Here is a 26,985-nt window from a genome sequence, read left to right as displayed (position 1 = left end):
AGTGAATTTTTGTCTGATTACGATGCTCTAATTCGTTCTGCAATGATATTAGGTAAATACAAAATATTGTTATAACCCGTCGTCTCAAATTTATTCCAATCACCATCCATCATCCTTAGATTGTTTTATTTCACGTCTTTGTAAAAATATCTATCTATGTATAAACGAATTTCATCGGATTGTTAGAGGGAATGAGCAGAAGAGTTTAAAAAAAAACGTGAGAATTTCGCAGAACCACAGCTTTCTTTACCTTGTCTTTTGTTTTTTCACTCGTTTCAAGGCCTGTGAATAATACGGGAAAGGAGAGGGGAAGAACTGTACGTGGACTAAAATTGTAACTGATTGTTCTTCTGTCTTGCATATGATCATCCCTATATACTCGATATCATTACGAAACAATTGTACATTGAGTATTTATCGAATTATTCCATTCGTAAGGTACAAAGATCTCTTTAAAATTTAAGAAAATATTATATGTTGCAATTTTAATCAATATTAGATATCGATATATCGTTTCGAACCGCTTCAAAATTCGTAGAAATCTAATGGGTTCATTTTATTTGACTCTACATTATTGTTATTATTTTCTACTAATTGTAAATAAGTGAAACAGATTTTTGTTCAGTAGTCAATTTAATATCACCCATTCATAATAAATAGTCAATGTCAATGCAATGTCATTGAAATTAGTAGGGAATAGTAGTCAAATTTATAGAAAATAGTTTTCTAAATAAAGTTAGCTATTGTAGAGGAAAATTGAATGACTATTCGATTTTTTAACAGTTTTTAAGCGATTGGAAACAAAGCATCGGTATTTAAGCTTTCATTTACAAATCCGGTATCCTCCTATTTTTATATTTTTGCAGGAATCTTTCTAGCTTACGAATATAATAATTTGACAAATACTCTATGTACGACTATCCCGTAATGGAATTAATAGAAATTACCGATTTTTGGCTAGCCAATATTTCAATATCAATAGAAAATTATCGAAACATTAGAGTTTAGACAACGATTAAACGGCCAAACTGCGCGTACTCAACGTGAGGCTAAACCCGTTACAGAACGTTTGCCTATATTTGGATGGGATTTTTGTATATACGGCCGGTTAGTCGATCTCAAGTCAGCCTGAAGCGCAGGCAGAGGATATGTGATATGTTACATGTATGTATGCAACTATACACAACACATGCAGGAAGGACGACGACGTGAATCATCCAAGTCAAATTTTTTTCGTCTGACAACCGACAAAGAAATCCGTTGAACAAAAACGGTCGCTTCGAGATAATTTCGTACAATATAAGCAAGCAGGGAAGCAAAGTGCAACTCTGATAGGCTCGCGTCGCAACGCCTAAGCGGCTTAATTACCTATCTAAACCTCTGAAACGTAAATACTTATACATATCTGTACGGTGTGATGTGTTGCCGTGCGAAATAAGCAAATAAAGAAAGAACAGAGAGGCGAAAAGGCGAGAAAGGGGAACAGGCGACGCCGGTACAACGGGAGTCGGCTTCCAAATTCAAACCGGCCAATCGCAGCCGAGGATCGAGCCTCTCGACCAATCAGCACAGCCGCTGCGAGACTAATTCCACATGTGTGCGTCGGCGATCGGGGCACAATTACAATTTACAGGGGACAGTGGACTGCTGGCAGTTGCCGATATAAGAGGATCCCTTCGTCGCTGAGAGCAGCTCGTTTTCCTAACCGTCAGATTCGTTCCGATCTCGCCTGTCGTCTCTCTGATTTTCGCTCGTCGCCGGACTCGATTACGGATTCATTGCGAGTAAGTATTACCATCTTATTTATCGGCTTGATAGTCATATCTTCAACAATTGACGGTTTATTCGTCGTATTGGTCGAATTTATTAAGCAGGACGTTGCCTCAGCCGCCAACCGCACGTTCTGTTACTGGCTCACAGGCGATAGCATTTTCCAAACAAAGAACGATACCGAGCGATCGAACGTCCCTCGGTTTTATTTTCTTCGTGTATACTTGCCCTTTGTTTACTTTTATACGTAGTTTTCCAGTCTTTCTTGGACTTCTTAATCAAATTTTTACACGGTATATCCTAAATTCTATCGAAAATATCACGATGAACTGAATCTTCCTGCCTCGACTTTTTTCGAAGATCGTAAACTCTTTTTGTTTTTGATGTATGGATGGTTTTCTGTTGCCGGCATTGTAATCGCCGTTCTCTCAGCCACAAAATGGTAATCTGGAAGAATCTTCACGTGAAAAAACGTACTGTCGGTATATTTAAGGCAATGCTCTACATATCTATCCGAATAAATTACGGCGATTGCAGATTTTTCATTCTTACACGGACCAATGAACTCGAATTTTCATTTAATCATAATAATAATCTCGCCATTCCACAATTTATATATTGTAGAGTAACTGATTAGAATCTCCGAAAAGTTGCTTTTTCGCGTTTTTATCAACGGACCAAGCAAGCTTCTTTTATAATAATCATAAATTCATATAAGTAGTAAAAAAGTATTTAATTTCTCCGTTTAGGTGTAGTCCAAAAAATCGCATCAGGGCATTCATTTGGTTGAATAATATGAAAATAGATAGCATATTTCGCTGAAGTCTAATGCTTATATTGTGATTGTATAATTTTAACAATTTACCGAAAAAAAAAAAAAAAAACTCGGTTCTAATAATATTTTGAATAAATTCGAACTGCCCTCAATTTAATCAGCCTATTCACTTTCTCTCAATCGGTAGTAGCAATCGAGTTTTTGTGATTAAACTACGTTGGTAAATCTTTTCGACTGGGTGCCTTTGAGTCTTGCATGCAGTGGGCACGACGCAGGTCATGCTTTGGGAGAAAACACGGTTACATGCTTCATCGAAACCCGATTGCATATGTATATACAACACATGACATTTTAACATGATCACAATGTCATTCAATTACGCAATGTCTCCACAGCATTATAAACGTGCATAATGAATATATAATATTGAGCATTGTACAATTTTTCTATTCGTCGAACGATAGAGTGCAATTTATTAATCTGTTAAATATTATTAGCGAGTCGAACCTAACAATAAGACTGATTGTGAGTCTCAGGCTGTGTTCGATATTACAGGATTCAGAGTAAAGCGATTTTATCGTGATTCGTTCAAATTAAGTTACAAAGTCTAGATAAAGCTGTGATTCGAAATTGATTTTTTTTGTAATGAAACTTGAAAACATTATCGAAATGTGTGTTTCACCTGTTTCTGATATATGCATTTTTGCGCCAACATATGTATAGAAATGATTACTTTGTTCTAAAATATTCTGTACAAATTGTAATTCGTGAAATTTTGAAGTCCTCGAATCGTTACCGATCCCATTCCGATGAATTATACCTTTCTAAATTTTTCCCCTTAAGGGAGCTTTCCAGTGTGAAATTTTCAAAAAATCGATTTTTTTTTTTTTGCTTTATCGAATAGTATACACTCTTCCGAATATTCCCTGAAATTTTCATGCCGAAATTCAGATTATTTCGGTTACTGTACAGCATTTCTTGGTAGAAGGCAACGGAGCGCTACAGCTGCCGCGTCGGCCGTCTGCCCGTGCGACTGTTATTTCTATTGTCTCGTTCCTACCTGCACGTACATGAACTTGGCTCGCCAATTGTCGAAAATGTGAATTCGGACTATTGCATAATTTGCCGTTAATTAGTCGTAAATTAGTCGCGCAATTTATTTTTTTGTCGCACTCAATTTTGAAAAAAAAAAAACGGATGGCGTGCTAACTTTTCAAAAACTTAGCGCGCCATCCACCAAAATAACGCACAGCGAGCATCATTCGTAATTCTGACTTGGTTGATAATTTGCCAGAAATAAGCCGCAAATTAGTCGTCGAACTTTTGTTTTTGTCGCACTCAATTTTCAAAAACAAAAGCGGATGGCGTTCTGATTTTTCAAGAATTTAGCCCGCCAACTACCAAAATAACGCACAGCGAGCACCATGAGTGATTCTGATTAGGTTGATAATTTGCCGCAAATAAGCCGCAAATTAGTCGTCGAATTTTTGTTTTTGTCGCACTCAATTTTCAAATACAAAACCGGATGTCTTTAGAATTTAGCACGCCATCCGCTTTTTTTTTTTTAATTGGGTGCGACAAAATAATAAGGCGTGACTAATTTCCGGCTAATTGACGGCAAATTATGCAATAGTCCGATTTCATATTTTCGATAATTAGCGAGCCAAGTTCATGTACGTCCTACCTGCTCGTCGTTCAGTTCGATTTCGACATTCAAAATGGATAGATGTACGAAAGAGGAATGTGCGTGGCAGGATAGAAAAGGCTCGAGAAGCAGACATCCGCGAAATAGACGAAAAAGATCCGGTGGTTTCAAGGGAACAAATCGACACGATATCGAAACGAATCTAACGTTTGCGAGCACTTCGGCAGCAAAAATCTTGAAAAAGAGTCCAGAGTTTGAAGTCCGAATCGATCAAACGTTTAGCTACGTGATTTTGGAGTTCTTTTTGGTTTTCGGCGCTCTTCAGGAACTGTTGAAGTGCAAAAAGTGTAATAGCGACGTGAAGTTTTTTAAAAAATCGATTCGCGGATTGGGCTTTAAAATTTGTGTTCAGTGTTCGTGTCCAGATCCGGCCGAGATAGATTCTTGTCCTTTGATAAAAAATGCTTATGAAATCAATCGTCGTTTCTGCTTTGTCATGCGATTGGTCGGCATCGGCATAAATGGCATTAGAAATTTTATCGCCTTGATGGATTTAACTGCAAACTTCAATAATAACACCTATTATGGAATCGTAAAAATCCTGCAGATTGCAGCGAAATCAATATACGAGGCCGTCGTGAAAAAAGCAGGTACCGAAGAGAAGGAAAAAACTTTGGAAGCAGAAAATCGGGGCGATATTCTGACGGTGTCCGGTGATGGATCGTGGTCGAAACGCGGTTTCACGTCGCGCATGGGTATCGTGTCCGTGATTGGAAAATATACCAACAAAGTTTTGGATGTTGCTGTCAAATCAAGCTTCTGCAAGGCTTGTGTATTCTGGAAAGGACAAGAGGGAACAACCGAGTACGAGGCGTGGTCTGAGACGCATGAATCCGAATGCAACGTCAATCACGAAGGCAGCGCGGGAAAAATGGAAGTCGACGGTATAATCGAAGTATTCAAGAGATCAGAAGAATTGCACAACGCGAAATACGGTTTCTATATAGGAGACGGCGATACAAAAACATTCAAGATGTTATTAGAAGCCAAGCCGTACGGTGACGATTTGACGGTAAAAAAAAAGGAATGCGTTTTGCACGTGAAAAAGCGAGTATATAAAAGGGGAAACGAAGCAAGAAAAAGGTTAGTTCAACTAAAAAAGGCCAAAAATCAAATCGAAGACAAGGCAATGGAGAGTGAACCGAAAAAAAAAGGATCTCGTTCGAGTTCTCCGAAAACTAAAAAAAATCAAACAAAAAACACTGCTGTTGAACCGAAAAGAGCGCAATTGACGTTAAAATTATTGAAAAATCTCTCGGAATATTATGGCTTGGCAGTTCGTCGAAATTCCAATTCCGTGGAAAATATGAGGAAAGCCATATGGGCTACATTTCATCACAAAAGCTCAACTGATGAAAATCCTCAGCATGAGTATTGCCCTCCGGGAGAAGATTCGAGGTGCGAATGGCGCAAGGCCGAGGCCACAGGAGAGGAGTACACCCATCCACCAGCACTCGACGAAGACGTACAACAAGTTTTAAAACCGATTTACGATGATCTAACAACGGAGGATCTCTTAGAACGATGTACGGGCGCGAACACTCAAAATAATAACGAGAGCTTCAATCACTGTGTGTGGCAACTAGCCCCAAAGCACGTATTCTGCGGCAAGCAGATAGTAGAAATCGCTACGCAGTGTGCTGTGTGCACCTTCAATGAAGGTTACGACCCAATTTTAAAAATTTTGGAGACGATGGGATGCACGATAGGGCCGAGCGCCGCAGATTTCGCCGCTAAATACAAGAATGCGCGCATCACCCAAGCAAACCGCCGGGCGTCCCTGGATAGCAAAGAGGCGAGGACAGCTCGTCGGATTGAACAATCCATTGAGCACGATCTTTTCGAAGAAGCAGAAGGGATATTGTATGGACCTGGCATCGCTGATTGACCGTAAGTAAACGATTTACCTAAAATTTCCTCACTTGAAACTTTGAACGCGTTTTTCTCGAAACAGCATTTTTCAAAACGGTGGCCAACTTGGAGGGCAGAGTTTTAAAGCTATCGAGTTGAATTTTTTACACAATATTCTTAACGTCATTGTTTATCGTGCTATGGAAGCTTTTTTTTTTTTTTTGACATCTTCCTATTTTTTTGTAAAAAAAACTGCCAAAAAAAAATGCTAAAATCGATACTTTTTGTTCAAACCGGCGCCATTTTTGCAAAAAAAAAAAAAAAGAAAAAAGCTTCCATAGCACGAAAGCCAATTATATACCGATCAATAATCTTTTTGTGTTTTTTGTCTCAGATCAAAATTGTGACCCCCAATGTGGCCACCACATCCAAGTGCATTTTCTGCAACAATTGTTTCATCATTTTTATAGATACTAATTAATAAATAAATCGATCTTTAAAAAATTGTTTTGTATTCTTCAATACCCAATTAATATACAAAAAAAAAACCAGACCGATTAGATTATTTTTTCTTTAAAAAAAAAAATCGCGAAAAACAGCGATTTTTCGGGCTGTCACACTGGAAAGCCCCCTTAACTTTTACCCAACACTCATCAAAGTACTAATATCCACTCAATTTTTTAAATGTTTTCTATACGATTACGTTCGTCATATTGTGCGGAACGAATGAATAGTGTTGAAAAAATAAGTACTCACCAATAGTCGCATTCAATTGTAATGTTTTCGTGACTTTATCAATCTCATTGTCGGGAACGATACGTTGAATGTATACATACGTGATTACATTGTGAACAATGCGCAGGTACCGTCGACCTGTAATCCGCTATTTGTCAAACAGATTATAGCGTAATAATATCACAATGAAGAGAATTCATTAATATTTATTGTTGTTTCATTTTTTTTCCTCCTACAAGGTGACGAATAATAACAAGAGAAATAGTGCAATAAATATGGCAACCGCTACTGAAAGCAACGTTCCAGTGAGCAACAGTGAGAGTGAGTAATTAATAACACAAGTATGTTACATGCATATCCGCATATTACGAAATGAAACAGTCAGAGATGTTTTCTTGCAAGAAATTTTACCGAAACAAAATATTAATACAGGGATGCATCGGATGTACAGTCCGGTTAAACAAAAAAAAAAATGTCTGGGTTAAAAAAGCGAAACACAATTAGTTGATTGAGTCGAACTTTATTGCAAGGAAATTTTTCTCAACACGTAAAACAAAATCTACGAAGGCAAATTTCAATTAAGAAAGTTTATTTATTAATAACTTCGAAGAGACTATATTAATTTTCCGGGTTTCTTTTTTATTTTTTATTTTTATTCCAAGATCGCTGTGTCATTCTTTTTGCGAGTGGATTTTCGCCATATTGTCTGAAATGAATTTGGAATAAAATATTTTGAAGCTTCGGTTTACTGTTGAACAAATTGTGTGCGTTTCTTTTCTTTTTTTTTTTTGAATAACTGCGGATGAAATCAGCAAACCAATCTATGATGTACAGCGAAAAAAAAAGTTGAAAATGTGAGGAAGGAGTGCATTCGCTCACTGGCAATGAGAGGTCAGAGTCCTTCCCTCTCTTTCTCTCTCGCCTCGTCTTTGTCCCTCTCGATTTTTCCATATAACGCTCCTTGTCAGGGATGCGCGCAGTCTGGAACTGCAAAGGCAGTCGGTGACTGCTTCAATGAAGTATAGTGACTCTCAACCCGATTGTTCCTATCTTTTAATCTGATGCCAGATATGTTGTTGTTGGAATTTTCCGAAAAAGTTTCTGGAGAAAGGCGAGCTTTATATAATCAAACATCTTTTATCGGTTAAATTTATTCTCCACAGTTAACATTATCTTCGCAACATGTAACGCAAAATTCCCTATTCGTCATTGTGTTTCTCGAATTTTCGATTAAATTAGTCGATTTTTAGCTATAACTGAATTACTTATACAACACATTATGCCAAGCATAATAATATGTCTTTTCGTCAACTTTTTATCTATTTTTTTTTTTTTTTATATCCAGGTATCATTTAAATCCGTGCAGTATTTTATTATTTTTTTTTTTTTTTGGTTGATTATCAATGAAAGCAGTTACCAATGATTGAAACTAGGTTTGAAGTGCCGATTACTGTTCTGAAAAAAAAAAATGACTGTCCATTTCAGGTTTCACGATGCAATTGGTTGCACAACTTTAGCTTCAATCGTTTATTGTCGATTGATTCTTGAAGAAAATATCATCGCAATATCTCTTCTTACCGCGTCTGATTATTGCGTGCGCAATATTAGTATTACCTTGGCTGCCTTAAAATGAAGTGCATGTGTAGTAAATATAAATTCGTGTTACACAAAGTGATGGGCGGTAATTATAGTCAGGCCTGATGTTCAAGAGCGTCTTGATACAAATAACTTCAAGTAACTTCACGGAAATTTACCTAACTTCAAGTGTCTTCAAGTGCAGATTTCAAACTACTTGTGAATTCATCAGACTTCAAGTATGTTTATGAGACTTCATCAAGTCGAAGAGAATACAATTGAATTCAAATTACTTCAAGTAACTACACGTGAGTATAGGTAGCTTAGTTACGTCGAAAAAACTTCAAGTGACTTTAAGTGACTTCACGTAACTTCGCTAAGGCAAAAATACTCCAAACGAATTCAAATAACTTGAAGTGACTACAAATGACGAGGAGTTCATCTGACTTCGAATAAACACAAAATACTTTCTCTCCAATGTTTACATCCGACTTCGATTGCGGTCAACACCTCGACGAAAAATATTCCATCTTCAAAACGCACTTTACTGGTTATAAATAGCAGTAGGTAATTATTCATTTCACAGTTGTACGTGAAAATATATGGTAGGTATGAAAATTCACAGATCCCTGAAGTATTGAATAAGACAGCGACTACCGATTAATAAATGTAGAAATAACAATGAGCTGAAAAAATAAACGAAGCTACGCAAAAATTAATTGAAAAGTTTCCTCTTGTCCCCGAGTTATTTAACCAGGTTTTTCTATCAAAAAAAAATATTTGCGGTACACGACACACAGTGGAAATTCAATTGCTTGTAACGTTCGCAATTACCTCATTCGATGAAAAGAGGTAAAACACCGGAAAATGATATGAAAAATTGATTTCTTTTCAAAGAGACGAAGAGAAAAACATGATGCCTGAATATGACAATTTTGATGGCATGTAGGGGTAATTAAGGGAGTGCCTTGGTGTATTTTGACGTTGACGTATGCATCTCCAAATATCGAAGTTCAAGTATTTCAAACGTGAAAATAAGTTCAACAGCCCCATTCTGTACGTAATTCTGAACCAAAACACTCTAATACGGTTTCCTTGGACGCAGAAATAAAGAAATCGAGTGGATTCTACAAATTTCTAAGTAAATAGTAATAACGAAAACCCCGACACTGAGAAAAGTTTCAGAACTATATTTTTCGATTGTGGTAAAAAAAAAAAAAGAAAAAGAAAATAGTCGAGGACTGAGCGGTAACCGGAACTAAAAATTGCTCTCAGTGTATTAGCATATGTCAGAGATCTTTCATACTCGAGAAATTTCTTTGTTGACACCTAAATAAATGTGAGGAAATCATAAAAAAAAAAAACAAATAAAAATCACAAATCCGGATGCCGTATTCGCGTAAAGGATTTGCCGGAATGGCCAATATACGACAACGTCGAAATCGACCAGGGGCACCCCCTTAAGTATCCAAATGAATCAGGACATTGAAGAATTAAGAGGAGAAAAGTTTGACTGAAAAACGGCGTTTTGGATCCTGTAAAATCCGGAAATGCGGAACATGGTTTGTTCCGTATCAGCGCGGATCGAGGAGAAGATGGTGGCTGGCTTACACCACGCACGTACTTGGGCACACGACATACGCACCCTCCTCGCCGGGTGGTGTGTGGGGGTGGATATTGAACGACGCCGAGGGTCGGTGGCGCAGCCCCGTCGGATCAGTCGCCCTCCGGCCACCGCCCCAGATATACCGAAAACCGCCCTTACGCCCTGCGCCTTTCATCTGGCCGCCAGATCCGAGCCAAAACTGGCAATTCGATCGCGCCTCCTTGACGTTAGCGGAGTTCGAAGACTTGAGAGCCGGGAAGCGGAAGGATAGACGAAAAAGAGAAAAAACATACACATCGCAATAGTATATAACGGGAATAGCACAAGCGCATGTACATACGCAACAACGTTTATCGTCAAATATCAAAAAACAATCAAAAAACAATTAAAAAATACACACACATACATACATACATACATACACATATATATACGGAAGAGAAGATCGATTATTGTTGGGGAAAAGAAAGAATTAGCTTATATTGGGTTGGATTAATTCTCGATTCGTGCCTGGAATTTTTATACTCTCGATCGACATCGCGAAAATAGTTTCTTTTTTTTTTTTTCATCCTACTGTCCGACACCTAAATCTGTACAAATATAACAACGCGGCGTGACGATGCTGATCGGTCTGGTTCGCGATTCTGTGCTGCAATGCTTTTGCCACAGCTGCAAAGCCCCTTTGGGCTTGGTTGGTGAGTTTTTAACTTTTTTTTGTTTTTTTTTTTTCCCCCCTCTTCCTTCTTATTCGTCATTTTCTTATCCTCTGATTCTCTTACACACGTCCAGAAAAAACGAACAGTTTGTTCCTTGCCTCTTCTTATCACCGTAGGAAAAAAAAAATTACCCCCTCCTTCTTCCCCGTTTCCTTTTTGTATTCTATTCTCTACGGTTTTTGTTTCTTCAGTTTGTTCTTATTGTATACTTGTTTCACGAAAAGTGCGATTAAACTTCTGTAAGAATCGTTCATATTTCGGATAGTAAGAACGGACGGGAAAAAAGGAGAAGATGAGAAAGATGGAGTCCTTCCTTCTGCGACCTTCCGGGTTCAAGAAGAGCCGCTCGGTCAAAATTTGACTCCGGATTTTTTAACCCCACGCGTGTTTCAATTCGGTGACGCAATGACGAGATTACATTATTTGAGAAGCGTCGGAGTTCAATGGTTGAAAATTGTTTTACTTTTTTTTTTGTACCTTCTTATTTTCTATATTTACTGTAATTCACCGTAATTCACCGGTCGATATTGCTACTCTTAACGTATTATTATGTACACGTATAGCTTGTCATGTTTCTTAATGCCGGCGTCTCCAGTTTCCATATTCTTCTGCAGTTCGATCAATTTCTGATTTCCCGGCGCCGGCAACCGTCAGTCACTATAATCATAAAATACTCTGCTTGCCAATATTATGGAAAAACTTGTACGATTTTCTTTGTACAAAGTTCACGAGCCTCGGTATATTTCAACGCCACACAATTCGATTGCAATAATAAAAAAAAAAAATGCTTAAAAGAAATCTATATGAAAAAACCTCGCTTAAATTTTTTTCCAAATATCTTCTTGTTCAAGCTTTTCCATTCTATATTCAAAAAAAAGATCTCGTCTGCTTGTTGGATTCTTTTCTTGTTCTTCGATTTGCAAATGATCTTTTTCATTCGTACACTTTTACCCTCGAGAATCATGAGAAAAGTAATCGTTGAACAACATTCATTGCAGGGAACGATATCTCTGCTTTTATTCAATTCGTTTCTTCAACGGTTTTTTTTTCTCTCTCTCCAGTGAACTTTAAAAGTCAAACTTTAAATTGTAACCTGCAGATTTTTTTCCGATCCTTTTTTAATAACCGAAGGTTAAAATTCGTCATCGATTTTTCACAGGGAAAGTTTTCATTTTATTTATTGCCGATTCCTGCGTTAATTTTAAACGCAAATTAACAAATCGCGAAACGTGCTGTATACATTTGCGCAGGTTTAGTGAAACCCGCAATTCTCTTTTTTCTCTCTCTTCGTCCACGACGTCTCAGCTTTTTTTTTCACCTGTCTTGTTACCACGCCGTGATTAGGGTGCGGCCCAAGATGGCCACCCACCCTTAGTGTTTGGTGTTCTGCACCCTCGTGTCGATGAGATCGATTTTACATTCCTGAAATATCATCGCAACGTAAGAGTTTACCCGTACTTTTTTCTTTTTATCCTCTTCAGCCCCGATATCCATCCTCTACCCTCAATAATTACCCTTAATGCTCACGTAGAAACGAAACATTCTCTGTGATCACAATCACTTTTTTCGTTGAACCCTACGGAAAAGACTTACGGTGAATAATTATCGTAAAGTCTCAAATTCGATCATTTTGAAAATGCCCGTATTCAATTTTTATTCATCTTGACAAATATACGTTGCAGAAGAAAATTAGAAATACATAAAGTCGAAGAGCTTTCATAAGATTTCTGTAAATTTTTATCAATTTACACATGATAGTTTTTTTTCTGTTGCGATTTCTTTCAAACAGAAAGTTTGAATTTCACAAGGTCGATGAAAATATCTGACGAATAATTCGTGTAGACTAATTTCTTCGAAAATTTGCATACAACGTCGTAATATTTTTTTTCTGCAATCTTATATATTTTCCAAGGTATTCGTTTATCGCTGGTGAGAAAAAAATGATAGACTAAGATTATAGTTAAAACGGTCGGTTTTAGAAATTTCAAATGAATCACAGATTGAAAGTATTTCCAACTGGTGGTACAAATTGAAAAAGTTTGAAGGTAAAAAAATTCAGTGTCTACAAAAAAAGCGACTGATTTCACAGAGTTGTATCAAAATATTATTATAATGTTCGTGAACATTATAATACGAAGTCCTTCCATCACATTTAATTCTCACTTTTTGATAAAACCTCTTTCAAGCTGCAACACAACGGCGTGGTGCGCCAATCACAAAGAAGCCTGCCGGCAAAGGGAAACCACGCACGAAACAGCCGAAAAAAGTCAAATTTATCAGTGAGTAAATTTATCCGATCGGTCAGATCAGTGGTAAAAATTTGGAAATAAAATTACAACTTCCTACAGGTCCAAGATTTTTCAGTTTTCTACGTTGGTTCATTTTTTTCGGTCCCTCGTACACCTATCTTGACGAGCTTGTAAAAAAATTATCTTTAATAAATTGTTCAACATCCTGCACGATTTTTAGCTCCCGATGTCGAAATTAGTAACTTATATTTGTGAAACGCATATTTTTCCACCACGTGAGATTTTTATTTACAAAGCATTCCATACCGTTGTACTAACTAGTATCACGGGTTTTTAGATTGAACTTACTGTCCGCAATTAGGTTTTTGCGTTATTGTAGGAAAAAGGAGTTCTTAAGATCTTGACTTTAAGCTCGCAAATGCGACAATGAAAAAATAGAGGGCTTCATTCGGGTCTTCAAAAAGGTGTTGTTTCGGTTTCAATTTAAAAAAGGTTATGTTTTACGAGCGTTTTTTTTTCATAATTCTTACTACTTTTTTCACAGTGAAACCGAAACAAATTATACACCTTTTGCCTCCCAGCCGACGATATAAACTTTCTATGTACGAATCATCGTCGAAGATTCGAATTGTTAAAATAATGTGACCTCGTCAAAATTATTTATGACTCAACTTTTCATGCTTGGATTTGCATTTTTTCATTAAGTTTTGGATTTCTATGCTTAGATTTTCATTTTCAAATAATCTTGAAATAAAATTCTACTGAATTAAGTAAGGATCGGCCATAGAGGGAGAATCAGAAGCTTGGAAAAGATTAAAGAAGGTTATAAAATCTCAAGCAATGAAATCACATGAAACAACGCTTATATCACGTAATAAAAATAAATCTGAGCAGATTTTATCAACAAAAGCTGAGATATATAAACAAGTTGAAAAAATTTTTTACGTTAGAACATTCAAAATAATTAAACTTTCGTGTTATTGATCCAATACGAATATTTTTGGGATTGTTTTGCTCGCTGACCAGATCACTACAATTTTCTGAAAAACTTTCAACAAATTTTAGATTATAGTCTAGTTATATCACGTAAGTGTATTTGTTAATGAACACAATTTTTTATATCGTACTTACAGAAATCGATTTTTATCAACTTTGGAGATAATTAATAAATACGTGTAACATTTTTCTCAAACAACCTCCGGAGACTTTTTTACCGAACAAAATGAGTTCGAAAACATTGAAATCGCTTAAAAAACAGCAGAGTTTATCCATTTTGAAGGTTGTAATTTGAAAAACCTTTTCTCAAATAGTTAATATATTGGCTAGTTTTATTCGCATTTTTTCAGATTCATTTCTATTAAACAGTAGGTGTATTTTTTCATTCGTGGCCACCATCCTTAACGTAGTTGAAAATTTGCGAAACATTTTTTACGCCTCTTTTCCTATCTTATGATTCAGGCTGTGAGGCCGAACAGCTTCGTACTTCAGTTTCACGTCTTGAACCCTGATCCTAACGTTTCTTATTTGTTCGGTACAATTTTTCCCACTTTAAGACCGTGCGCCTAATGCACCCTTAATTTATTTATAACCCTATGGAGGAAAGTCGCCCTGAGTCAGAATCAGCGGCGCCGACGAGGCAGGAAAACTTGTCGAAGCTAGACGTCGCGGCGCCTAAAGGCTAATCAGACTGTAGATCGATCACAGTCGTCGGTCTCGTGTCGTGACTCATTCCTACCTGCAATTTCCGTGTGTGTGACTGGCTATATCTCAAAATACCTTATTTTATTCACGTAAAACGGTATATACGAACGGTTGGAGTTTTTCCGAAGAGCTCTATTAATTAATTTCACCCCTTAAGAGGATGGTATAGTCAGTCGTTACCGACCGAGTTGAATGTCACTTATTTCGACTATAATCAAAGCTTACGCATCACTGATGTAAAAATATAAAAAATTATAAAAAAAAGTTTTGATTTACGCAAGAATAACGCCGAGAAATATATTCCTAGAATTCAATTACCACTTGTTCCAGGAATACTTTTCCTGGAGTTATTTTCAGATGGAATCAAAAAGTTTTTTTTGACAGTTTTGTTCGGCATTATATGTAGGATGGCGCTGACTGCGGCATTTTCGCATAGGTGCTGCGTACGCTTTGATAACATGTAGTCAAAATGAGTGACATATTACTCAGTCGGTAAGAACTGACTGTAGCATTTTCAAAACGTCGCGCGCTATCGGTAGGAATTATCAATTTATTTATGTTTATTCGTTTTTGTCACGAAAGCTAGCCAACCATCATTGGAGAGTAGTATTTTATCACAGAGATTATGAATATAACCGATCGAAACCTTCGGTTGACATTTTTGGTAAAGTCTATCGAACTGACACTCCACATTACAGCCTGTAAAGACACAATTTGATGACACTGGTCAACAGTGATTTTGTTACCCTTGATATTTGAGTGGTCTTAGTAAGATTTGATGTCAACGACCCTAGGAGTAAGCGTAGTTTTTCGAAATTGACTCCGGTTATTTGTTTTATCGTCATTTTCACATGTTACTTGAAAAAATCGATTTTTTCCGTCAATTTTGGTGTTTGAGAACCAAAAATTGACTAACTAAATCATGATTATATTAGAAACACCCCCCCCCCCTTCCAAAAATACTACAATTTCATAAAAACTAGAGCCCATCTAATATAATTATTACATTATTCCTAAGTTCTACGTTCTCAAATACCGTAAGTTACGGAAAAAAGTCAGGGTGACAATAAATAAATTTTTTGTCGAGCTATGTAATCGATTTGATAGTATTTCACGCAGAAATTGTTTTATCACCAAACAACAGGAACCTTACCACTGTTGTTATTACTTCGTGCGTACGTTTCTCACACTTTTTTCAAGATTCTGGTGAATTTACAGCAAATTCGAACCTGCCCGTTTCACCGAAGCGTGAATTTTCACAATTTTTCGTTAAAGTTGAGGTTAAAGAAACGTTGAAGGAAGTAGTATATTGTGTAACAAGGAGACGAAGTTAATCTGCAATTTGAATTGTATAGGCGAGCGCGCATACGAGCTGAAGACGAATTATGCAAATACACGAGGCAAAAAGATCGTTGCCTCCTTTTTGCACACGATTCTTTATATAACAGGAGTAAGTTACGCGTTTTTACGTTTTACGTTTTTTCTTGAAGCACGAAATCGACGTTTTTGCGATTTGTTTGCGATTGCGCATTCGCAGGCTCACTCTACCATCATAAAAACGGGTACTTTGCGTACGGAAAACGTGCATGAAAAAACGCGTAAAACATGCTTGGGTTATATAAAATTACTATTTCACTATTTTGGAAATCCCTATTTTGAAGAAGCTGTTTGTAAAATATGACACACTCAATTGTTTTGGTACAGTCTATTTATCTATTGAATATTGAACAATCCTAAATTTGCGAAATTACGAGTCTTTCTGCATAAAACTGCATCGTCGTAAAGTTACGAAATTCTCGCTAATGTATATTTTTCGAACATGAATGATGATTGTGGAGTGAATTCAACTCGCGTTGAGTAGTTCAGACATGTTCGCGGAAGTTTGTATCAACATCTGTCATTTACAAGAATTGAAACAAAAACTGCAGCTCAAAAACTGTGACTTGAATGATCCAAAAAAATTCATACACAGTACTGTCAACTAGTAGTAACAGAAACTTACCAAATACGAAAAAGTATCGCAGTTTTGCTCCGAAAAAAAAGTAGAATTATTGATCAAAAATGTCGTTCACATGACACAAACACTCGAAAAACTTGATAATAATAGTTTTGAACTCTTGATGTACTACTGATCGAAGTTATAATTTGTACTGTTTCTCACGCAGAAATTTGAATTGGCTAAGTTGATGTTCAGTTTGAGCAGGAATTCGTTATGAGCTTGGAATAGCAAATGCTCGTTGACATTTTCCTTCCTTATATGAACGTGCATCAAATATTGTGTTCGTTTGACGTACGCTGGGAAAAATTTTGTGGCAAAACTTGATTCATACGGTAATGTAACGATACAAATTGAGACTGGTATTACAGTTTTACATTATACGATTAAAATTGTTCTGACTATTCAATAATTGGTTCTATAACAAACTGTATAATGAGTGTGAAAGCTGATGAAAGTGCTTTGAAACCTTATTTTATGAATTTGTCTTTTAGACATTCATTTCACTGGACTCTACATTCGGTACATTCTTGAGGATGAATCGGCCGTATCGTCTGATCCAAAGTTGGGAAAACAGGAAACACTGTACGAAAAATCTTCAGTAGTGTTGCTTGAGACCTCTACTTTAAATAGCGATACTTCCTTCAATGTTTTGTTATATTAAAGTTGCTAATTTTAATCTGATCAACTTTTAATTCAGAAGGTCCGACTCCTTCATCCTTAAATTCCTATCTTTTTCGACACAATGCGCAATGTACTCTGAGTAAATTGTCTAATCATCTCCAAAATCAAATTCAATTTAGCAACTGAGATTCGATGCCAGGAGAAGTCTAAGGGCGGCCTATGCTATGAAGTGATTTTGGCCGAGCCGACGGTCCCAAAACGGACTTCCTCACCGCCGCAGCCAAGTCCGACTCAGCAGATAGCGATAGAAGACAAGCTGAGAGCAGCGGAAGAGAGGCGACTCTCCCTGGAGGCTCACAAATTGGCTGCTCTCGCAACAAAGCTTGGAAAAATTGAGGAGGCGTCTCGCAAAAAGGATGAGCTAAGCGCTGCCTTTATTTCTCAGACCCGCGAGGCTCTTGATGCTAAAATGACAAACACTGAGGAAAAACGAGAGGCTCACATCGCGGACCTTAAGAGCAAGCTCAAGGAACATGTGAGTTCAAGTCCGAATTCATTGATTCTTCTTATATTCTATTTTCGCGTTGTAGACCTCTCGCAGACTTTTAAAAGTGCTTAAAATGTTAGTGAATCTATCGCTCATCATTTACACAATTATTCTTGCCAAAATAAATTATTGAGAATCTTAAATCTCTATCGACTTTGTGTTGGGCATCCTGCTGCGATTTAAAATTCCAGTGATTATGGATGTCATTCAATTTTAAACAATTTCATTATTTATTGTCTGGTTTTGTATATAATTGTCACATTAGGTTTGTTTCAGTTTTATCAAATTTTAAAATATTTGATGCTCATTTTTTTTACTCTTTATCAGATTGTACACAATTCTTTAACCGATTCTGACTGGATTAATACAAAATTTTACACAATATGAAGATTTGCCTTCATATTTCCATGGATTTTATCGCGTCTCACTTGGATTTTAACAGATTCCAGAAATACTACAATGGTTGGCCTGCGATTTGTCAAAATTCAAACGTTTGTGAATCGATGTGAATCAAAAAATCTTACGTAACATCATAAATTCGTATGTGAATTGTAATAACCAAATCATGAACAAATGAATTCAATAAATTTTCAGCCATTTCTTTTCTTCGTTTTTACACTGTGAATATGAATACAGAGAGGAATTTCATACTTAGCATGCATTTTATTATCGCCACTTTCTTAGAAGTAAAGCATAATTCCTCGATTTGCAATTAACAAATATTTTGATCCAAGTTGGAGAGTGTGGAAAAAACTCGCCTCAGTTTGGAGCAGCAGACAGAGGAGGTTCGATGCGCAGTTGAAGAAAAGCTCAAGACTGCCGCAGCTCAGCGTGATGAAAATATTAAGAAGATGCTTGATCGCCTGAAGGAACATGTGAGTATCAATACACATCATGCCGCAACCGATAGAAACTAAGGCGTTAAAAAGAGTCAAAGAAAACGGTAATCACGTTGGATAAATCCCATCTCGTTTCTTTTTCATCTCACAGATAATGTATTCATCTTTCTGCAGTACAAAGCTTAGATAAACTGTTTATAATATTGAACCATCCAGGCGAGTTTATTCGGAATAAAGGCTCTGATATAACTTTACGACGTTGAATGATTCGTCGACAAGAATGTCTGTCAGAAAAAACTTATTTTGACAGTAAATATAAAGGAATATTTTTTTCGAATTCATATTTTTTCATTCTCAGTGTATTTAAGAATATTGTTATCATCGTTATCTTATACGTCATCTAATAGATGGATTTTCAAATAATCTGTATCAGTAAACTCATAATAATAATAATAATTTATAACAGTAAATAAATAATTGTATATGAATAATCTTATCTTGATCTAGATAAAAATATTCATTATCTTGTAGAAAACTCATTTCATGGAACTAATGGTGATTGTTTTGTTGATGATAATGATAATAGGAGGACCAAGTTGTTCGCGTACGGACAGGAATGTCAGAGCGAGTACAGCAGCTCGAATCCCAGATTCAGGGCAAATTGGATCAAGCGCGCGAGCGGCGTGAGACAATAGAGCGCGAGCAGAAGGAAAAGCTGCGTAATCATGTAAGTTTAACGGCTGACGAGTTATTTTTAATTAAGATGCATGTGTACTTGAAATGTACATATATTACAAGAGAGATTTTTGTATGAATACAACATATTTAATACTAAACATAGTATTATTATATACATTTCCGTGTATATTCAATCCATTGCGCATACATTATATACATTGTAATATATACTTACAATTATTCCTATGTAATTATATACCAGGGCTGTAAGATTCATCGATTTATCGTGGGTTCAATCGATTCATTGGAAAATCAATTAAAAGGGGGAATCGACTAATCGAAAAAATGATTAACTGAAAAACCTGCATAATTGAAAAAATGATCAAGCGAACGTTACGATTAATCGATTAATCACACAGTTTTTGTCATTCCCAGAGATCTGCGAGTTTTTCACATTTTTAAAATAGAAAGAGAGCTGCAGAGAAATTAAAGGGAAAGAAGAGAATCCAATAGCAATCATCGTCGATCTCAATTCGAGGTTAATTTTCAAATTCTGTTTATTCTTTTTTTTTTTTATATTTTGTTTTTTTATAAATACATTTAAAAAAAAACATAATTATGGTGGAAAACTTCTGTCCTCGGCTGTTAGTAGAAAACCAAGCGCTCGCAGATTTCTGGTTTTTATACTGTCTCCATTTATCATGTGCCTTACTAATTAGCTGCAGAATCAGATTTCGCTGTACACAGACTCTTTCTTAATTTTTTTTTCCCCCAAAATGTAATTCAAATACCTTATCTTGAAAATTGAAAACTGGACATGAAAATTTCTTATTTACAAACAGTGTCGCCATAAATTACAAATTACTTCGACTTCAAAAATTGATTCGCAACGCTGTGGTTTTTCAAAAACACTCACATTCGAGATGTGAATATCCGATTGGAAATTTTGGTTCCTTTGAAACTGTGTAAAGCATCATGAATCCGAAAAAAAAATTGATAATGAGCGAATAAAAAAGTGACTAATGAAAGAAAATATATTTTTGGGGTTCATGAGTATAATCGTCGCAACTAATTAATATCATGTCCGTGTCGAGTGAAATCAATTCTGCTGCGAGTGCACAAACAAAATACCAATAAAGAAAAAAATATGAGTACGGTGAAAATGAAACTGATATACATGAATGACGGAGGAGGAGAGAAAGGACTGGTTAAATAGGTGTATAACATTTAAGTAAAAAGGGGTTTCGATGGTGGTCTAGAACACAGTGAAGATAGCGGAAGTGCGTCAAGTAGCCGAGGTCTTTGCGCTGAAGGCACTCGAGGCTAAAGAGCGAGAGCTCGCCATGAGGCTGACTGCTGCTGAAATCAACCGGCAGCGAGAGATTCAGCGTCGTGTTCAGGCCATTCGCCAGCATGTAATTCTCTTTGAAATTGATAAATTCTCGTCAACGATGCTTCTTGTTTTTTTACTTTTGTTGTCATCGTTATCACATATTATTTTTGTCCTTAAATTCTCAATTTTATTTCGCTGTGTATCTCATCCATCTATTTTACACCAGAAATTAGGCACTTGTCCGCTTATTTACCATCACAAATGTTAATAATATTTATTTATTCATACAACGGTTATTCCACATGTTTTCTAGACTATCTAGTATATTTTTGGTTTTTTATTCATTACCATTGTGATATTATTTTATTATTCTACGAATTTCAGACGATACTTTACAGGTTCAAAATACGATACATTTTTATGCATGTTGCGCTGTCATACATAGATATTTTGTGTGTTGTATGTTTTTTGATGCCTGCCTAGAACTTGGCGTGTTAAAAGAGATCCTATTTCAACGTACATTCTTTGGCTCGTTGTTATATTTCAAAGGGTCTGAAAGCCTCAGATTTCAACTAAACATTTTCTTCAACTCGTACGAATGTTGAAACCCGACAATTATTCCGTTCTAGAGATCTTAATTTTTATGATTAAAATTTTGTTCAGCTAACAACTCTTATTTTTTTTTTTTTGTTAATTTGATATGTTTTTTTCCTGTCAACTTTGGTATCCGTTAGTATTCATCAAATTGTACATTGTATAATATATCCATCTGTATAAATTCGTTTCTTTAATTGTTGCGGTCTTAGAAATGTTGTTTTTTCTTTTTTACACCAAGCCAACTGTAATTTTCTAATCGATTGCTAGATTGACATGTGTACAAGTTTTTTTTTTAATCTGTGAATTCGTTGAAGGGAAATCTTATACACATACGTAAGAGATTTTCAGTTGGTCTCAAGAAATTCAAACACTGTGTTACGTTTTGCTGTTGTACATAAACCGTCTCATTATGGTACGTTTTAACAAAGAGAAATTTTTAATCTGAATCACATATTGCGATGCTTATTGTTAGAGCATTTAAACGATCGTTTGTATACTCTATTCCTTACATTTGTCTGAATCATTTCTCAAGCAAGAATCTTTTTCTGTAATGCATGAAACTTGAGACACTGAAATTTGGCAGAAAATAGGGTTCGCAAGAGTGTTAGGCTCTCTGTTTCTTCTAGTTGAATTCTATCTGTTTGAAAATCTGTTTATTTGATCATTTGTAAACTAGTTAACGCGACAATTTTGATAAATTTTTAATCGCTGTTATGCAGAAATAGATGAGGAAGTTTTTCTTTCGTGATTTCACTACACAATGTACACACACACATGAAAATTTTTTTTATGAAACATAATATTCGAAAGCAAATAGTTTAGGCTGTTTGGAGAATTTTTGAGCCTAGCGATGCATTTCAAAATCAACACTGTCAATTGGATCGAGAATACTTATTTCCCTCGACTTAAAGTCCGCAATCTATCAACTTTGATTTATTATACTTCGTCATGATATCAGTTTTAAAATTTTTGTAGAATAACTGCTTAAGATTCATAGAAATTCAATCTGAGCTAAAAGATCTTAAATTTAATGAAGCATTTTCAAATCGCTTCTATGAAATATTAAATGTTTTTCATCACTGGTGATTTTGGAATTACGCTTTTTGATCGTGCATTTCTCGGTTGATTGCGTATTTTAGTAAAATATTGACAATGTAAGGAATGAATTTGGAGTTTTTGAGAAAGTCTAGGCTCAAAAATTACAGACTTTAACTGTTTGGAAATTAGATGATTTCATCAATGGCTAACTTGATGCGAAAAACAAAAAAACTTTCAAATACATCAAAATCGGTAATACATGTGTAGAAATTTCCGTGTGCACGTTTATATTAGTCAACTTTGGTGAAAATTTGGGAAATAAATTTTTCCTACATTTTCTAACATGCTTTAGAAAAATTCCAATTGTCATACTCTCAGCAGAATATCTTAGAATCGATTTTTCGTTCCAAAGTATATTATTCTTATTAAAATTTATCTTTTGCCAAAATTACATGTATCTCTGAGGCTTGATTTGAAAAACTTTGTATGAAAGTCACAATGCGCAGAATTTTACAAAATTTTTAATAAAGTATGCACACACAAAATTTTGTTCGATGAAACTGCGCTTCAGAGAAATATTTTGCACTGTTAAAATTCTGGGTCATTGAATGAATCATCGGTCATGTATATAGATACATGGTTTAGCTATTATGTAGCTGAAATAGTGAAAAATTAACACACTAAGACCTACGGCTTTGGGCTGGCTTGTAAACTAGGTAGCAAAATAGTGTGTCGCTTGAAAATTGTGTACGCGTCTCTATATGGCGATTGGCCCACTTTTTCCATCGATCTTTTTGGTATTTTTAACCATCTTCTAAAGTACTTTATCAATTTAAGACATTGTGTAATGATCTTCAAATGGTTGATCTCTACTTGTTCAGAGGTGCATTTTTTTTGATAAATTGTTTATCATCATTGCAACCACATATTGTAGAAAAGGTGGTTGGATATGATAAAAAAATTCTATCTTCAAGTCTTCAGATGTAATTTTGATAGACGTGTTTCACCCCAGATTATTAAGTGTCCTGTGATTTCGATTAAATTTTTGCGAAAGTAGATTTACAGAGAAAAATTACAGAGTAGCTGTTGTTGTACACTAAAATCGCCAAATCTGCACGCAGAAAAACTGTTGAGTGAAATGTCTTATCGACAACTGTGCTCAAATTAAATAATTGTTTTCAAGCGGACAATGTTTAAAACGTTATTGTAACAATTTTCATAGAATTTTTTGGTAACAAACCGTAACATAGATAAAAAATTTCATTGGTCTATTGAATTTTAATATCCTTCAGTTTGATGGAAAAAGAAAGCCGCAGTCGACAAAGAAGCGACGTATGCACAGTTGAGGTATTATTTATTGGCTGAGTGTGTTACTTCTTGTTAATGATGTTGACTAATAATTGCCTGTTACAAAAGGAGAGACGTGCTGAGATAGTGAGGCAGAACAAAGCAGCACTTGCTGGACAAGAATCAAAAACAGGGGATCAGCCAAGCTCGCCGGTGGAAAAGGAGACTGCCAGCTCTGGTTAAATTTCCTCTTTCCCTTTCTCATTTAATAATAAATATCATTTTCCAATGTTCTATAAATATATTTTGCTAGGGCGTAATGATTGTTCCCACCATGATGTGTGTAGCGAATTCGTACTGATAACCCGCAGAGGATTTATTACACGTAATGAATGGGGAGGATGATTTGTGATGATGGTAACGTCAGCTTTCGGCGATGTTCGAATCTCATGACAAATATTTACAGACGATTCGACGAGTTGATGGGTTACAATTTCATTCTTTTTTGATTCACTTCGCGTTACCTGCTACTGTGTTTCATTTTTCTCTTCGAAATTACGCTTTCATTTTTTCAATCGTCACCAGTGATCGCTTGGATTATAATCTTTTTCCAGTACCGAATTATTGAGTCGAAGTTGTTCAAAAACATACCAAGATGATTATCTAGCCATTCATATAATTTTTAAATATAGTCATTTTCAATTTCGTGCATTTTTTATTTATTTTACCTTTGGTTGTGTTCTATTTCGTGAATTAAATACGAAAAATGAAGAGGCCACGTTTACAATCAGGAAGGACTTCAGTGAATATCCTCTACATAACTTTATCGCTTTTTACAGAACAAAGTAACGATATAATCGCCTGCGAAATATAGATGGAATCACTATTGATAACCATTAAAATAACAGTTTAATTTTTATGCTTGTGACAAAATGAAACTTATTCACAAAAAGAAAAAAAAAATCGCGCATCTAAATGTATTTATAGTTACGTAACAATTTTACTTTGTTTCCTTTTGTTTCATTATAGTTATAAAGCTTTGAATTTAAGTTATCATATCATTATTATACTATTAATATTAAGTGTTTTCCTTTCATAATTTTCACCTATTTTGATACGAATTTTGTATTTTTTTCTGCGAATGATCGTAAAAAAAATTTGGAAAAGAAATGCAAAATAAGCTGAAGAAAATTTTTCAAGCGTTCGCAGGAGATTAATCGATATCATAGTATGAAACTGAAGAAATAAATCTATACTTTTATTATTATAATTTCTTTGTTATTTATGTTTATCCGTTATTGTTATTATTATTATCATCATCAACAACAAATAGTGACAACATAAGTAATAAAAAAAAATCACTACTAATAAAAACTTGAATAATAATAATAATAATAATAATAATAATAATTGTAATGATGATACCTAACTGAGGAATATTGCTAAAAAGAATTACCGCTACAAGGAGATAATAAATAACGCGATAATAAAACCTGCATACTGCTGATGATTAGACGTGAGAGACTAAATTTAAAAAACTAATACAATAATTTTACACTGCTGGCTTAATACTTGAATAATGCGTCTAATATGGAGATAAGAGGAAGAAAAGCGCGTGAAAGGAGAGTATAAAAATAAATAAACGAATAATATGATACGAGGTATAAAAAAAAGATACACAAATCAATCGCGAGGATGATGATAAGTATAGTAAATAAATTCGTATGATGCTTTATACTAGGCTTGAAACTTGAAACGTTTTGTACTCAATTATAATAATATTAGAACGCTGAGAAAAGGGAAAAAAATTATGAAAAAAACCAACACTATATTAACACAAATATACATATGGAGTATATATATAAAATATAATAATTATTACAATAAATATAATGCTTCTGTGATGACTAATTCACTATATTCTATCACGTGTTTTACATAGTTTCTATAAGCGCAAGATAATAATAATAATAATTCAATAAAATTACCCATTCGGCAGCTTCGCTCATATTGGATGTGTTTCAAATGTCGTATTCTGGTGGGCTTTGAAAAATATTTCTGAAGTCGAGAATAAAGAAAGAAGAACAATTTGAGACCAAAAAACTCTTTGCGAAATTTGAAAAAAAGTTGGCCGTATCTTTCATTACCAAATCTAATAGGAGTAATAGGATTATGTCATATAATGAAATGTCCAGATTTGAGCCTTGTAGACAATTATACACGTTGCATTGTTTCATGAAGAGAAAAGAGCTGTTTTTTGTTTCAAGTTGAAGACTATTCTTATTGGCTCATACCCGATCTCATGATCAGCTTTTGATTTAAAAGCAGCATGGCCTTTATTATGCTGAGGATTTCCGTTTTACTTGTTCTAAGATGTCGAGTAAAAGTAGATTATTCAACTTTATGATGGCTGTGAATGTGCTGTATCAATCTGCTAGGTCGTGATGGGGAGTTTGAAACACAAATTCATGTTTCGGAATGTCAAATTTGGGTATGTTTCTAATGTAAGAAATTTTGTTCCAATTTTTCAAAATTATGTCTGACATCGCAGTTTTGATTGCAGCCGTTTTAATTCCAGTGCATAGAAAGCTGAATAATAGATTCTTCTTGCATTTTGATTTGATGAGGAGAAACATTGAATGATAAGAACCACTGAAATGAGACATTTTAGAGATACCTAATGTGTAGAAATATTCATCGTCAACGGCAGTTAGAAAAGGGCGATACGTGCACGCAGCAAGCCATGAAATATTTTTTCCACATTTAAAATGTGCTATGACGCACCTATATTCAGGATGTTTCATAGCCAATGAATAGGAAAATTCAAATAAATAATGATAGTGTTTATTATTGTTATCATTAACGATGATCTAACAATGACGAAAGGCTGAAATTTTGCAAGGATAGAAAAGAAAAGGAATAATGATGAAAAAAAAAAAAAATAGAAAAAAGTAAGAAACCTTCTGAAAAAGTAAGATCAACGGGGAAGAAGAGTAAATGAATATAAATAATTAAAAAAATAACACTCAAATCACAAAACACGGTGCAATGAAATGATGGCAGTATTATTATAATGACGAATAACTGACAGGCCTCCGATGTTTTATGAAAAGAAATCGAAATTGGGAGGCATAGAAAACGTGACCGTAATTAAAGTTTGAAATTCACGGTTGTTGGGCGCAGAGTGTTTGTTTGAAATTTCCAATGTGTAACGATGATATATCTATTTTTGCATAATTGTTGTGTGTGAATCTTTTTGCATATTGTATTTCATATAATAATTACTATCCTGGTACTTGAGTGCATATATTATAGATCATATACCTACCCGCCTACCCCTGGCAGTGAGGCTGTTTTATCCTT

At 35.2% G+C, this 26,985-nt stretch overlaps 1 protein-coding gene across 3 annotated transcripts; it reads left to right on the top strand.

Moving 5' to 3' along the window:
• The first annotated feature begins 1,438 nt into the window (after positions 1–1,438).
• stai (stathmin) lies at positions 1,439–26,603 on the top strand. Of its 3 annotated transcripts, none has more exons than XM_046628901.2 (7): positions 1,439–1,784; positions 7,076–7,157; positions 17,483–17,838; positions 18,585–18,725; positions 19,276–19,416; positions 20,627–20,782; positions 23,752–26,603. In XM_046628901.2, exons 2-7 carry the CDS (start codon positions 7,112–7,114, stop codon positions 23,863–23,865), a joined length of 954 nt encoding a protein of 317 aa, XP_046484857.1. In that variant the 5' UTR covers positions 1,439–1,784; positions 7,076–7,111; the 3' UTR covers positions 23,866–26,603. The 3 variants fall into 3 exon arrangements, with proteins under 3 accessions (XP_046484857.1, XP_046484855.1, XP_046484856.1); XM_046628899.2 differs by lacking the exons at positions 1,439–1,784; positions 7,076–7,157 and adding exons at positions 10,133–10,712; positions 12,920–13,012; XM_046628900.2 differs by lacking the exons at positions 1,439–1,784; positions 7,076–7,157; positions 20,627–20,782 and adding exons at positions 10,136–10,712; positions 12,920–13,012.
• The last annotated feature ends 382 nt before the right edge of the window (positions 26,604–26,985 follow it).

The sequence above is a fragment of the Neodiprion pinetum genome, chromosome 5 (genome assembly GCF_021155775.2).
Source record: "Neodiprion pinetum isolate iyNeoPine1 chromosome 5, iyNeoPine1.2, whole genome shotgun sequence".
Taxonomy (NCBI): domain Eukaryota; kingdom Metazoa; phylum Arthropoda; class Insecta; order Hymenoptera; family Diprionidae; genus Neodiprion; species Neodiprion pinetum.
The sequence above is the reverse complement of the archived record's forward strand: the minus strand, read 5'-3'. Positions and strand labels throughout refer to the sequence as shown.

Excerpts from the sequence above, each read along its gene's own strand:
- stai (XM_046628899.2), top strand. The coding sequence starts at position 10,637 with ATGCTGATCGGTCTGGTTCGCGATTCTGTGCTGCAATGCTTTTGCCAC. Across the intron at positions 10,713-12,919 it reads AGCCCCTTTGGGCTTGGTTG|CTGCAACACAACGGCGTGGT; the intron begins GTGAGTTTTTAA and ends ACCTCTTTCAAG. Across the intron at positions 19,417-20,626 it reads AGGAAAAGCTGCGTAATCAT|AACACAGTGAAGATAGCGGA; the intron begins GTAAGTTTAACG and ends ATGGTGGTCTAG.